Source organism: Hesperophylax consimilis, chromosome 11 (genome assembly GCF_061612785.1).
Source record: "Hesperophylax consimilis isolate HC1 chromosome 11, BYU_Hcon_1.0, whole genome shotgun sequence".
In the NCBI taxonomy this organism is placed as follows: domain Eukaryota; kingdom Metazoa; phylum Arthropoda; class Insecta; order Trichoptera; family Limnephilidae; genus Hesperophylax; species Hesperophylax consimilis.
The window spans coordinates 4,167,916-4,183,032 of record NC_142846.1 but is presented as its reverse complement, the minus strand read 5'-3'; the positions used below and the strand labels follow the sequence as shown (position 1 = coordinate 4,183,032).

Here is a 15,117-nt window from a genome sequence, read left to right as displayed (position 1 = left end):
GGTGTGCCACAGCGCGAAGCCGGGCTGTAGGTAGTAGTGCGAAATAAAGATGACAGAGCTAAAGGCCCAGCAGAAGACAGAGAGGCCTCGGGAGATGACGTACAGGTTGATTTGTGGACTAATTACCTACCACAGCGAGCAGAATCCATTTAGCATCGCTATGATGTGGTAGTACGCGAATGAGTGCCACAGCTCGAAGTCGGGCTGCAGGTAGTACTGCGAGATGATGATGACTGCGCTGAAGGTCCAGCAGAAGACACAGAGGCCTCGGGGGATGACGTACAGGTTGACTTGTGGACTAATTACCTACCACAGCGAGCAGAATCCATTTAGCATCGCTATGATGTGGTAGTACGCGAATGAGTGCCACAGCTCGAAGTCGGGCTGCAGGTAGTACTGCGAGATGATGATGACTGCGCTGAAGGTCCAGCAGAAGACACAGAGGCCTCGGGGGATGACGTACAGGTTGACTTGTGGACTAATTACCTACCACAGCGAGCAGAATCCATTTAGCATCGCTATGATGTGGTAGTACGCGAATGAGTGCCACAGCTCGAAGTCGGGCTGCAGGTAGTACTGCGAGATGATGATGACTGCGCTGAAGGTCCAGCAGAAGACACAGAGGCCTCGGGGGATGACGTACAGGTTGACTTGTGGACTAATTACCTACCACAGCGAGCAGAATCCATTTAGCATCGCTATGATGTGGTAGTACGCGAATGAGTGCCACAGCTCGAAGTCGGGCTGCAGGTAGTACTGCGAGATGATGATGACTGCGCTGAAGGTCCAGCAGAAGACACAGAGGCCTCGGGGGATGACGTACAGGTTGACTTGTGGACTAATTACCTACCACAGCGAGCAGAATCCATTTAGCATCGCTATGATGTGGTAGTACGCGAATGAGTGCCACAGCTCGAAGTCGGGCTGCAGGTAGTACTGCGAGATGATGATGACGGCGCTGAAGCCCCAGCAGAAGACGCAGAGGCCCCAGGTTATGACTTTCAGGTTGGGGAACACGATGGGCTCGCCGGTGATGCGGAAGTATTTCAGCTGGAAAAGTAATAAAAAACAAATAATTCACGCAAACGGAACGTTTGAAGCTGAAATGGATGGTTACGTCGGGAAAAGTTACTATAGAATCTAGAAAATAGTGAATAAGTTATAACTAGACTGTTTTGACATTTGTTCAGTAAGTGTGCTCTGCGTTCCTCTAGGCCAGAGGTTCCCAAACTTTTTTTGCCCCGTAGACCACTTGCCAAATATTTTTTTTTCCGTAGACCCCATGCCTGCCGAAATTGAACGTTCCTAAAACTATTGACGTCCCATGTGATAATCATTTATTTTTTAAGTAAAAATATTCCCTTGCCTGCCCAATAACCGACGGCCGGCATAGTCCAGTGGTAACGCATTGGACTGCCATTCCGAAGGTTGCGGGTTCGAACCCGGCGTGCGCAAATAAATTTTATTTGATTAATTTGTGTTATTTCACAATCAATTAATTAAAATAATATATAGTATATTTGCGGCACGTTCCAGAGTGGAAGATACTACCAGTATCGCCCTGGTGTAAGACCACCATTCAGAATTGAAACGTTGCTCCAAATGGCTTTAGCCGTGTTTAGTGACTAGATCTGAATAGCCAGGTACTTCCCCACCTTCCTCTTTCCCTTCCCCACTTACCTTCAGCCTCACAACATCCCCCAATTGGGGATGCCAAAGTCTCACTGGCTCCAGATGGGAGCAGTTGGGACTCTTGTGAGGTATTCACTATAAAAATAAAAAAAAAAACAACCGGGTGGCGGTGTAGTTGCTCTGTCTTTACATTGTGCAGACAGGGGCACCCTTGTGAGGTATTACACCAAATGAAAATAAAGCAGGATAAGCAACGAGAATTTCTTTCTGTAGCTGGCCCTACAGAACTGCCCCTTAAGTTCTTTGTTAGCGCTTATTCCGATCAGTTCTTCTTGTCATATGATATCCGATTCTTCAACATTCCACTTCCACAGTCAAAATTTCCTCTAACTTAGTTTTGAAGTCTGTGTGAAGTACATTTAAATGTTGAACGTCATTATTACCCTGGACGTTTTTCAAAAACAAGTTGGGAATCTAGGAAAATTCGCGGCTTCCGATGTGCAATGTTTTGCTTCAATATATTAGTATTGACGGGAAAAGGAACGTATAATTTTATTTATATACCTCAATACAGAACTTTACGAAATATAAAAATACAAATATCAAATAAGTAATTTCTCAGTTTATTATAAGTATTACGTAAACTGTGTTATTTGTGTTAGGTGTATTGTGTCATCTACGGAACTAACTTCAACGGTAAATGGGGGTCCGCTCGTATGTACCCCCATTTGAATCTCGTGGACCCCCAAAATTTTTTCTCGCTGACAACCCCCAGCAAGCCGATATCGACCCCTGGGGGTCTATATAGACCACTTTGGGAACCTCTGCTCTAGGCTATGGACAGGGCCGTCTTAAGCCGTAAAGAGCCATTTGTGTACGAAGTATTGCTGATTTAGTAAAATCACGTTAAAACGGGATGGCAGACAGTTTCAAAATATATCGGAACAGGTGTTCATGCGCTTGCGTTTGTTTGTATTTTACAATGACGAAAAGCGAACACATATTCCGACATCGCAATAACACATTCGTGTTTTACAGAAAATTTAATAGAGACCCTATCATTTCAATCGTAATAGGCCTACAATCCCGTTTTTAACTGGATTACCAATAATTATAAGAAGTTCTAAATAAATTAGCAATATTTTAGATCAGTAAGTTTACTCCGTGTACGTTTTTCAAATAATCAATAAAAAAATTCATTAAAAACATTTTTACAAAAATAATAGAAATAAAGATATATCATGAATGTAATAAAGATTTATTGGGAAACGGCCTGATATCCAGCTTTTAACAGGAATTAATAAATCAGCAATAATCCTCATTTTTCGGTGATTAGTAATATTTTATTTATTTATTTATTTATTTCATTTTATTAACGCCTAGAAGGCTTTTACATATACATGTTATGGGTTTTGTTGTTCAGTAGCATTATAAAATATTTTAATTACATAGCATAATAAATTGAGTATGAACTTACATAACAATGTGTAGGGTTATTGTTATGGTGTTATTATTTTATAAACATAAGCAAGCAAAGTTTATTGTACAAAGTACGTCGGTTGAATATTTTACAGAACATAGGTTAAACTAATACATAAACTTGAGAAAAATATAACAGATATAGGTAGGTAGTTAAGTAGATACAATTCAAGTATATAGTTACGGTGTTATTGGAATTTGGACAATGAGTTCGATAAGTTTATATAAATATAGTGTAGTTACAAGAGTACAATAATGTAAGTAGGTAATACACACAAGACAAGTAAGTTTGTTATTATGATTATAAAGATAAACACTACAGTTTGTTGTAAACCATCTTTGTAATCATCAATCTTTATTTTGCCCGATTGGGAATTTTACAAAACAAAGCTTAGTTAATGAAACAATAAAATATGCGTTTGAAAAAAAAAAATTATGAATCTGTTACAAACATTCTAGTATACTGTATTTTAGTTTGTATACTGATTGGTGATGATAAACATCAATTGAGCTATACTTATTACCGAGTATGTGAAGTCTTTGAATAGGTGAGTTTTGAAAATAATTGTTAGCAGATATGGGAACATTATATAGAGCGGTCTGTCGAGTGTCGCGCGTAGGTACACGGAGCGATATAAGACTCGTCAAATCAATGGCGTCCAGTCTGCCATTCGAAATTTTGAAAAGAAATACTAAGTCGCACACTGTGCGTCTCAATGATAAATCGGTTAAATTTAGTAAGTTCATGAGGAAAGTGTAATTAAGATATTCGTTTGGAATTCCTAATTTATAATTAATAAATCGCAGAAATTTATGTTGCACTCTTTCAATTTTTAATTGGTGAATCTTATAAAATGGAGACCAGATTGTTGAGTTATACTCTAGATTACTTCTAACTAAACCAGTGGATAGCAGTTTGAAGGAATTTATTAATTTAAAATCTTTCGTTGTCCTTAATATAAAACCCAAACATTTCATGGCCTTGTTGGTTATTTCGTTTATATGAGGAACAAATGTTAGTTGCCTGTCAAAAATAATACCAAGATCCTTAATATTCTCAACTCTTTTTAGGAAAATGTTGTTGATGCTATATTGATGCGTAATGGGATTTTTGATTCGGGAAAAAGTTATCGTTTGACATTTATCAATATTGAGAAATAGTTCATTGTGGGTGCACCACTCTTGTAGCCTCACAAGATTAAATTGTAGTACGTAACAGTCATGAATATTTGTAATGGTTTTATAAATTTTGAGATCATCTGCAAATAAGAGAATCATGACTCCATCAAAAACCGTAGTTATATCATTGATAAACAATAAAAATAGTACTGGTCCTAAATGAGACCCCTGTGGGACGCCGGTAAAGACTTCGAACTGGTGTGAATAGTGTGAGTTGAGTTTAACACATATTTTTCTTTTATGCAGATAACTCTCAAACCATCTCAAAATATTCCCTGTTATTCCAAGGGCACTAAGTTTATGTATGAGAATTTTATGTGAGACTTTGTCGAATGCCTTACTAAAGTCAGTATACACTACGTCTGTTTGAAGACGCTTTTGCATTGTATTAAATAGGTATTCCTGATAGATCATCAAGTTTGTAAAAGTAGATCTTTTTGCCATGAAACCATGTTGACGATGTGAAATAACTTTGTTAATCTCAGGCGAGAGTTAAGAAAGCAGAGCAGATTCAAATAGATTTAATTGAATTCCACCATGAATGAAATGTACTCAGTGTTTTTTTCAAACGTCTGTGAGAAATTTGAATGTAATTACAAATTGGTAATACTGTTTATGCAAAGTGATTACTCTCGTTCTCAAAAAACAAAATTTCTTCCAAACATTAAATTCAAGGCAAGGGTCCTGGGATCGACTCCTAGATGTGACCGTATCCTTTTCTAATTTTTCCGTTTCAGATTTTTGTTTAGGAATCGCTAATATTGTCTTCAATAATTAAACATACATTTTCTGCACACAGGAATAAGGAACCTTACGGTTCGACCTTTTTTTAAAAACATAATATTTTCCTTAGTTCTATTCACTTGTCTTATATATCTTCGTGTATTGTATCCACTGAAGATATAAACCGATGGAAATAGTTAGTGGGCATACCTGTGTGCCCGCAGTAAGGTTAATTTTATCTTAATTGATTGTGAATTTTAACAAACATTTTCTTATATCGATATTATTTCTGAAACATAATGTATATAGTTAAATTCATTGGCCTATCTGAGACCTAGATCATTGTGACATAATTTTTCTTTTAAATCGGTATCAATCACATTTCTGGAGATTTTCTATTCAAGATGGTGTATCTTGTCCAAGGGTATAAAGGATTGTAAACTCTCGGGTAAATTCTCAACCCCGTCATACTCAGTAGCGACCCATTTAAATGTCTAGGGTGCAAATATTATATGAAGACCCATATAATGCTTTTAGATAACATCCGATAATACATGAATTCTCTGCTTTAGGTTTATGGTAGATAAGAATGAACGCCGAAAAGAAAATCGGAAAACTTGATAAGGCCAGAGTAAAAAACACGCCGCGGGGTGCAAAAGAAAACATTTTCATATCATGTAATATATACTCGTATATTATCATGATGGAAGAGTTGACCTGTTTTTCAAAAACGCAAATGAGAAATGTTTCGTATTGATTTTCGTTTGATTTACTGCCAGTATTAACAAAACTTTTTATCGAGAAATAAAATTGAACAATGTCTTGCGAAATTTCACGATTAACCTTTTCAACGTGAAAAATTGTCGTATTATAAGCATTTCTTCCACCATTCACTACTGTATACCGCAATGTTACTGTTAAAATTATTACATTACATAACTAACTAACTAACTAACCATCACGCCGTTTCTCCGCAAGGGTAGGCAGAGAAGATGGACCGCCAAACAACTCGGTCTAGGCACACTCCTTGCCTCATTCACATTCATACATCGTCTCATACATACTCTTCTATTATTCTGACTCTTGACATGGCCCGACTCGAGTGTCCGATTCACTTGGTCCTGAAAGTCTTCCTCGGGCGTCCCCGACTTCTGCTACCATTCACATTTGAGTCATCTATTCTCCTTACACTCCTTTCTTCGCTCATTTGCTCTATATGTCCAAACCATCGAAGCGTCCCTTTCTTAATCTTACTCATTACACTTACATCAGCCTTGCGATCTTTGCGGATCTTCACATTTCTCAAACGATCATACATACATGGTTTTACCATACATACGCCTCAGGGATCTCATTTCTACAGCATTCAGCAATGCACAAACTCATCCACCTGCTCCAAGTATTCCTTATTCACAACAATATTGCACGCTATTTTCGTACTCTCTCTTTCAAACACCATTACTTTAGACTTACATTCATCATTAACTCAATCTTCACGCATACTTCGTTCATCCTATACAAGAGAGACTGCAGATCTTCCACATTGTTAGCAATCATCAGTATACAATAGGCAACTAATTTCTTTTAAACAAATGTCACTACACCTTGAATGAATACCTTACATGAATTAAATAACTCTGTTTTTTTTATTTTTTTATTTATTGTTATTTATTTTTATTTATTTGTTAACATGTAATTGTTGGGTTATGTGATATAATGTGTATTTGTTGGGTTAGCTGGAAGAAATAGGATGTAACCTATAAGTTATAACCTTTGTACTCTTTTTGTGCAATAAATATTTTTTTGAAAAAAAAAAAAAAAAGTAAACATCTCTGATTTTTATCGAAATTCTGAGTTTAAAAATTTTATAACTTTTGAACGTGGCATTCAATCCAAAAAATCCGACGCAACACATAAGATAATATTATTAAAAAATAGGTGTAGTATATTTTAACAAAATCTCAAAAGTAGATGTTGCGAATATCTTGTACACCAGTTAAGAATAGTTGTTGTCCATACCTGATAGTTTGTCCACATGTTTTTGAAGATGGCAACTTGGGGTCCATGGCGCCAGGAGGCCACCGGAAGCAGGAAGTGCGGAATCAGGATGCTGAGGAAGATGATGTTGTAGATTATCTCATCGAAGCGCTTATCGGAGTTGCGAAGGAAGAGGGCCAAGCGATCCTTGCCAACTGGAAAATATCATCTTAATGTCATTTGGACGATGGTTATTCTGGTAAAATAGGCAATACTTGCCCGCTTAAGGATATTTTGACTTTGAAGGGTGTGGTTATGGTCCTGCACAGGGAAAAATGAGTATTGCTGTTTTATTAAGAATCTCTGCAAATTATTCGCAATCCGGTTAAAAATGGGACCTTTCCGAATGAATTGATAGGTTTCCTGTTAAAATTTTAGGAAAAGAGGAATGTATTATCACGACGTCGGAACACGTGTTCATAAAAATCATAATATTTTTGCATTTCGTCACTGTACATTATCAAGGCTAATTAATACATGTGTATAGAATGAATTAATGGAGGAAATGAATTTCGAGCACTCGAGCAGAAAAGCATGGCAAACACTAAGGCGACTTGGAGCTGCAGATCAGCCAACTAAAACAATGCCCAAAGTGTCACCAAATGCTGTTGCTCAGCAACTACTCCGTAGTTCAAAAACGACAACAAGGTCTAACATAAACCACCAGGTCCAAAAATCTCTGAAGGCGGCGCGGCTAAAATGGCCGGTGAACCCCAACACTGTGGTCGCCGTTACAGCTGACGATGTAGATATCGCCCTCACTTCAACAAAAGCTGGGAAAGCAGCTGGATGTGATGGAGTTCTCTCAGACTTTCTGAAACATGCTGGACCACGGACAAAAATATGGATCGCAAAACTATTTACTGAAATTTTCAAAACTGGAGAAATACCAAATACCTGGAGAAAGTCTAAAGTTATTGCGATCCTCAAACCCAACAAGCCAGCAGAGGATCCGAACAGCTACCGGCCAATCTCACTTTTAAGTACCATGTACAAACTTCTAGAGCGAGTTGTGCTCCGCAGACTTACTCCAATTTTGGAGAAAGTGGTCCCACAAGAGCAAGCTGGCTTCAGACCAGGCCGTAACTGCTGCGATCAGGTGTTAGCACTGACAACACACATTGAATCTGGTTTCCAGAAACGGCTGAAGACTGCGGCAGCGTTCATTGATCTCTCTGCGGCCTACGACACGGTGTGGCACAAAGGCCTCCTTGTTAAACTGTACGACACCATAGAGGATGGCAACACAGTACGACTCATTGAGCAACTGCTAACTGGCCGTACCTTCAGGGTTTTTCTAGGAGGGCGAAAAAGCAAAAAAATACCCCTCAATAATGGCCTTGCAAAGGGCTCAGTGCTGGCCCCATCGCTATTTAACATCTACACTCGAGACCTCCCTCATACTGAAGGCAGAAAATTTGCTTACGCAGATGACATCGCCGTCACAGCTCAAGCCAAAACCCTTAAAGCAGCAGAAGATATCCTCAATTCTGACCTAAAGGCTTTGGAAGAATATTTCCTCAATTGGCGACTAAAGCCAAATGGGTCGAAAACAGTTGCGACAGCTTTTCATCTTAGCAATTCACAAGCGGATGCCAAACTCTGTATTCAGTTTGATGGAAAAAATATTTACCATGACCCCCACCCCCGCTATCTCAGAGTTACTTTGGACAGGAGCTTGAACTACCGTCAACACATGGAAACAGTCGGTAAAAAAACCAGGACAAGGCTTAACTTAGTTAATAAGCTAGCTGGAACTAGCTGGGGATGCGACGCCAACACGCTCAGAACAGCATCCATTGCCCTGGTTTTCTCAACGGCTGAATACTGTGCTCCAGTATGGGCTAGAAGCGCCCACACTTCCATGGTAGACGTTCAGCTTAGTGCCACAATGCGAACCATCAGCGGGACTTTAAAATCTACTCCTCTCCCTTGGCTCCCCGTACTTGCAAACATAACCCCGCCAAACATCAGGCGAGAAATTGCAACACTGAGGGAATACAAGAAGGCGCTGCAAAAAAGCGCAATACCTCTACACGAAGATGTCGTCTCCCACCCGGCATGCCGCTTGAAGTCCCGAAAGCCCTTCTGGGCGGAAGGAGAGAGGCTCCTCCAACTACCTCTCACCCCAGAAGATAGGTGGAAACTTGAGTGGCAAACGGCCAACGTGGGAAATGCCCATCTCATACAGGACACCACCGAGAGACAGCCTGGGTTCTCACTGCCTCGCAAAACCTGGTCCGCCATCAATAGGTTGAGGTGCTCCCATAGCCGCTGTGCCCACATGATGCACAGATGGGGCCTTAAAGAGTCGGCGATGTGTGAATATGGTGCGGTGCAGACTACCGAACATGTGGTCAACGAATGCCCGCTCCATTCATTCCCCGGCGGGATTGATGAGGTCCACATGGCGACGCCTGAGGCCCTAAAATGGCTCGCAGATCTAGATGTCCCCCTCTGACCCCCCACCATACGAAAGAAGAAGAAAACATATCTGAGGAATTTTTCTAAAAGTTTATCAGGAAGCCTGCAATCTCGTTTTTAACTGGATTGCAAATAATTTTAAGAGATTTTTTAATAAATTAGCAATATTCATTTTTCTCCGTGTGCTTAAAAAATAATGAATAATGAATATTTGCGACAAAATTAATTTATTACGTTTACCTACCCTACACCATAATGACAATGTCTTGTAAATGATCAAAATGTATAATTAACAGAGATGTGCTTTATTTCAAATAAATCCATTTCAAATGGAAATGCAAAATGCAAAATAGGTATTTTCCATTTTGCATTTTAAATGCTTTTCCAAAAACCATTTTGCATTTTGCATTTTAAATGCTTTTCTCAATGCATTTTCCATATTAAATGCTTTTTTGCAACATTCTTCCTACTATCTCCACTCATCTTTTTTTCATAAGCCCCAAATATCAGTCGGTCGTCAACCTCGCTATGAGAGATAATTTACATTTATCAAGTTGCTCCCTGGTAGGAGCCCTGGCAATTGAGTGATACCATTACAAAAAATACTGATTCAAATACTGAACATGAGGCCATGACGCTCTAATATTAAATGTTTGATAGCAGTTTCTATGTTTTTACGTTGGCAACATTAGTCCCGCGCAATTTTTTTGTGGTTTCATAATCTGTAGTCGTGGTGTTTTTGGATTTACCATCATGTAAATGATTTACCATCATGTAAATGATTTACCATCATAATATGTTTGTTCTACATTGATGTCCATTATTAAATGACAAAATTGTTTAAAAATTCTATAATTATTTTAATTGTTTGAATGAGAAACCATTTTGCATTTTCAATGCATTTTGAAAATAGGTATTTTGCATTTTGCATTTGAAATGCTTTTCTAAAAACCATTTTGCATTTTGCATTTTCAAATGGAAAAGTTTTGACCCATTTCCATTTTGCATTTCAAATGGTTTTGGGTACCCATTTTGCACATCTCTGATAATTAAATGTGCTGAGATTGCCCATTGTTCATAATGATTCCCACAATAATGACAGTGATTGTCCACTTCACTGATTCGAAAAAAAAAACCGTTAACGAAACAACCTGAAGATGGTCCATACTTATATATTTTGTTTTATTATCAACAATATTAGAGGTAAAACATTAAGATAACATAAAAAATACCTAACAAAATTGAAAAAAAAGTGGGTGTGTCAAGCCTACGCAAGACAGAAGTGAAACTTCTAGTTTCAGCTGATGCTTGGCGTGGCGCAGTTCGCTGGTGTCTGAGAGAGAGGAAAGAAGAGAAGAGAGAGAACGTTCGTGAGCGGCTCCCCCACCTCAACAAGGTTTCACTTCAAAAATGCCACAGCCGAGAATCGAACCTCGCTTAACTGATTGAAAGCCAACCACGCTGAGCACCAACTGTAAGCAAAGCCGCATAAATTGATTATATTATGTAGGTTCTGAAAATATGAGAGCTTGTTATGTTTTATAATGTTACCTACATTACACCCAAAATATAATATATTTTTAAAAATAATGTACAATGTACAGAAATAGAATCCCACACAAGATCGCGTAGTGCGCTCTAGCGAACGGATATTTTATCAGAGGGAGATAGTTTTAATTTTTTTTCTGTAAATTATTACATATTATCAAAATAAATAAATTAATTAAATAAATGTAATACAATTATCATAATATACGGATTAGATAATAATTTTAATCCAACACAATAACGCAAAGCGCGCTCTAGCGGAGTAATGTTTTATCACAGTGAGATAAGTGTTTTTATTATTTTGCAATATTATTTTCTTTTAAAAAATGTTCTGACCTACTAAAAAATAAGATATTGAATGAAAAAGGCGTTAAAAACAAAAAAATAATGTGCGATGGCCGAGAATCGAACTCGGATCAACTGCTTGGAAGGCAACTATGCTGACCATTACACCACCAACGCCAGTTGTCGGGATGAGCTAAGAAGCATTTATATGTTACTTCAAAACTTTGACTAGATCAAATGAACTTTAATCGGTGGTGGGGGTACCCGCATTTTCGTTTCGGTCATGAGTCGGTTTTACTCCGGTCCTCGAAATTGCATGACGCGCGTAAAGAAGTTTCACTTCAAAATACAGTGTGTGGCAAACCTACGCACGACGGAAGTGAAACTTTTATTATTCTTCTCTCTCTCTTTTCATTTCATTCTCTCTTTTTTTCTGTCTGTTGACATATTTATAAGTGGCATATGATAAAACAAATTAAAAGTTATAAAAATATGGGATTCGAACTTGGGTCCTGCATAACGAGTGTCGAACGCTCTGCCTCTAGACCGCGAGGAGAGATATTTCGCGCGACGCGGCGTTATCGGCCTTGATTAGTAATTTTAATGATTCAAAATAAAAATAATTAATCAAAATACCGAGCGACTCTACCGGCTCGATTTGTAAGCTATATTTCGACCAAAATATTATATAGGTACCGTAAATTAAAGTAAAGGTAAATTAACAAATTTATGTAATTTTTTACTACATTATTACAAATCGTTGATGAATAAAAATAATTAATCAAAATACCGAGCGACTCTACCGGCTCGATTTGTAAGCTATATTTCGACCAAAATATCATATAGGTACCGAAAATTAAATTAAATTTAAATTAACAAATTTATCTAATTTTTTACTACATTATTACAAATCGTTGATAAAAAAAATTAAAAGTTATAAAAATATGGGATTCGAACCCGGGTCCTGCATAACGAGTGTCGAACGCTCTGCCTCTAGACCGCGGTTATTACGTATTCGACCAAAATATCATAAAGTCAAAATATCTAAAAGTCGCAGCACGAGAGCATTTTATCACTTTTAAAAAAATGATTATTAAAAAAATCACAAAAAGAAAAAAAAAATAGTTAAAGCGGGGATCGAACCTCGGTTCTTCACGACGACAATCGGGCTCTCTGCCTCTAGACCGCGAAGCTGAGTTTGGAAAGTGACCTAAAGTAGGTATATAATATTGGCTAGGCTCCTATAGCGAAATGATCACGGTTTTTCATGACGGTCATGAGTTGGTTTTACTCCGGTCCTCGAAATTGCATAACGCGCATAAAGAAGTTTCACTTAAAAAAAACAACAAAATGGCTATTTCTGCCAATATGGCAGTTCATTGATTCACATTGAATGAATAGAAATAATATCTGTTCATATTTCGGAGAAATATTTATATACGTTTATGAGAAAAGGACAATCAAAGTGATAGTGGGCAATTAATAGTTGCGGACAATCATAGTTTAGTTTACCCTACACAAATAACATACTGTAGTAATTTATTTATAAAAGCTACGTGTGAATCCATGTTCAAAGGGAATACGTAATTAAGTTAAATTTCTTACCCATAACTACTATGATGGATTCCAAGCCCCAGATGAAGTAGGCCCAGAAAGTTGCAGTTGATATCCACTTGAACGTGGTTCTGCATCTAGTTTGTTCTTCTGCAGAACGACAAAAAAACTGTACGTTTCAATGACATTACAATATATGTAGATGTGTTGTAGTAATCTCAAAATGGCAATCAATAAGTACGTCAATTGCAATGTTTCCGATTTCGTAGTTTTAGTAATAAATTGTCACGCGTCGCGTAAGGTCGTGTGTTACCTCCAAATAAATTGTCTTAAAAAGTGCCACAATAAATACATGCACAACAGCCAAATTACTACGTCAGTGCTGTCGTCAACTAAATTTCACTGTTTAAAATAGTATAATTACTCTCTTTATTTATATGCTTGCGGTAAAACAACATACAATCAGAAGTAACAACGAGTATTATCAAGAATCGCCGCCATTTGCAAATTGTCGTTGCTCTATTAGGGCACAACACTTATCAATTGACACCAGAAAATTCGCCAGGCGCCCAGGCTTGTTACTCTAATCGGCCTTGAAGTAGTATTCGACGCACCTTTTGAATACGCAAACGCCGCCCGGTCCTATTGTTTATTTCATTCAAACACAAATTTTTTAATGTCTGTCTTTGTCATGGTGACCAGATAAATCATCAAAATGATAATTCATCTCATCTTTAAAAAGTTATATAAAGTCATGGAAAGTGATGAAACAAAAACTTTATTAACTGGATTAAGTAGGTTAGATTAGGTTAAAAAAATTTTTTTTTCATAATTTTTAATGACTTTATATCACTTTTTAAAAGTGTGTTGAATAGTCACTGTGTTGAGTTAGCATGGAACCCTTTGTCATATTTGAACAAATAAATTAAGAATTCACTGGATATATAAGAGTGTTTCTTATTCATTTTTCCATTTTTTTATCTTAATTTTATGAAATAATAACAAGTCTAAAGGTAGGTATTGAAACGTCATTGGTAGGTTTGTATTCTTTTAAGCACTTTAGGGCCCTTGTTTTAGACATAATTGAAATCCGAAAAATAAATTCAACTTGACTTTTATTGTTAAAATCGTAAATGGAATTATAGACAGCCCCAATTTATTGTGCTTAATCACCTTCAACGTACCAACTGTAGTCATTTTGATACACCTAGATTGCGTACAGTTGTCGATACTTTCTGAGAAATAGTAGATGTGTTCAACTGCACGGAATATAGTTACAAGAAGGTTATAATAGCATACCTTAATAAATAAATAATGAATATGAGATAATCCTACCCTTCGCCACCCTCATGATAGGCATTATCCCCATGACCTGGAAAAGGGTCAGCAAACTCTTTGTCGTAAAGTAGAAGCTGTCGTGTTCATCGAGCAGACTGCCGTCCTGTTCAGTTACTACGGACTTGGCGTATGGATGTACCGAAATACCAGCTGCAAAACAAATAATATTATTACGTTAACGTCTGTCGCACATATTAGCACCCACGTATTAATTACAATCCAGTGCTGCCATCTCTAACATTAAAAGAGAAGTTCTCCCTTCAAATTCATCTTCTAGTGTATAATATTATTATAAATATTCATTACACGTAGAAATTTCGTCTGTCGGTACATGAGTGCATGCGTAATTTGAAATAGTAATATTACTGCGAATTGCGTAAAATTATTCAAATTCAATGAACTTTAAATTTTGAAAATTGGAACTGATAAGTTTAAATCATATCAGACAAGCGATAGGGTAGGTACCAAAATTATTTTCTTCGTTTGAAATGTGTTTGTTTTGTTTATTTTTTTTCAGATAAACACATTTTTTGGTGAAAATTCAATATTAACAACACTGCATATTGAATGATTTACAGTTGCTATTCCATCCTCCATTTCTGTTCTGTCTATAATATTTTTTAAATCTCTTTAAATCGCCATTTTTTACATTAGCTCCACTCCTGCTTAAAATAATTCCTGTCAGGGCCTATTTTAACTTTAGGGATGCTGAATGGAAGGTATTTTTAGGGAAGGAATGCGAGAAAGAATTGGGAAGTACAAAAAGGCATGAGGGTTGGGTAGGAATCTGGGGGTATGTCTAAGTATGTCCAAGAGTGAAGGACGTATGAAAGCCCGGAAAAAACCCCACTACATGAACCCGGGCACCCCTGCTAAGTCACCAATCGTAGCGAACCTCTTGGGGTGACCTATGGCAGA

General features: G+C 37.4%; 1 protein-coding gene across 1 annotated transcript in view; it reads right to left on the bottom strand.

Moving 5' to 3' along the window:
• Gr21a (Gustatory receptor 21a) overlaps positions 1–14,308 on the bottom strand; it is a 29,188-nt gene extending 14,880 nt beyond the window's left edge. The window contains exons 1-4 of the mRNA XM_089637517.1: positions 14,197–14,308; positions 12,913–13,011; positions 7,033–7,205; positions 851–1,050 (exon numbers count right to left, since the gene is read on the bottom strand). Coding sequence (XP_089493643.1) covers positions 851–1,050; positions 7,033–7,205; positions 12,913–13,011; positions 14,197–14,230 — 506 coding nt within the window. The 5' untranslated portion in view covers positions 14,231–14,308. The remainder of the gene's footprint in view (positions 1–850; positions 1,051–7,032; positions 7,206–12,912; positions 13,012–14,196) is intronic.
• Positions 14,309–15,117: the final 809 nt, after the last annotated feature.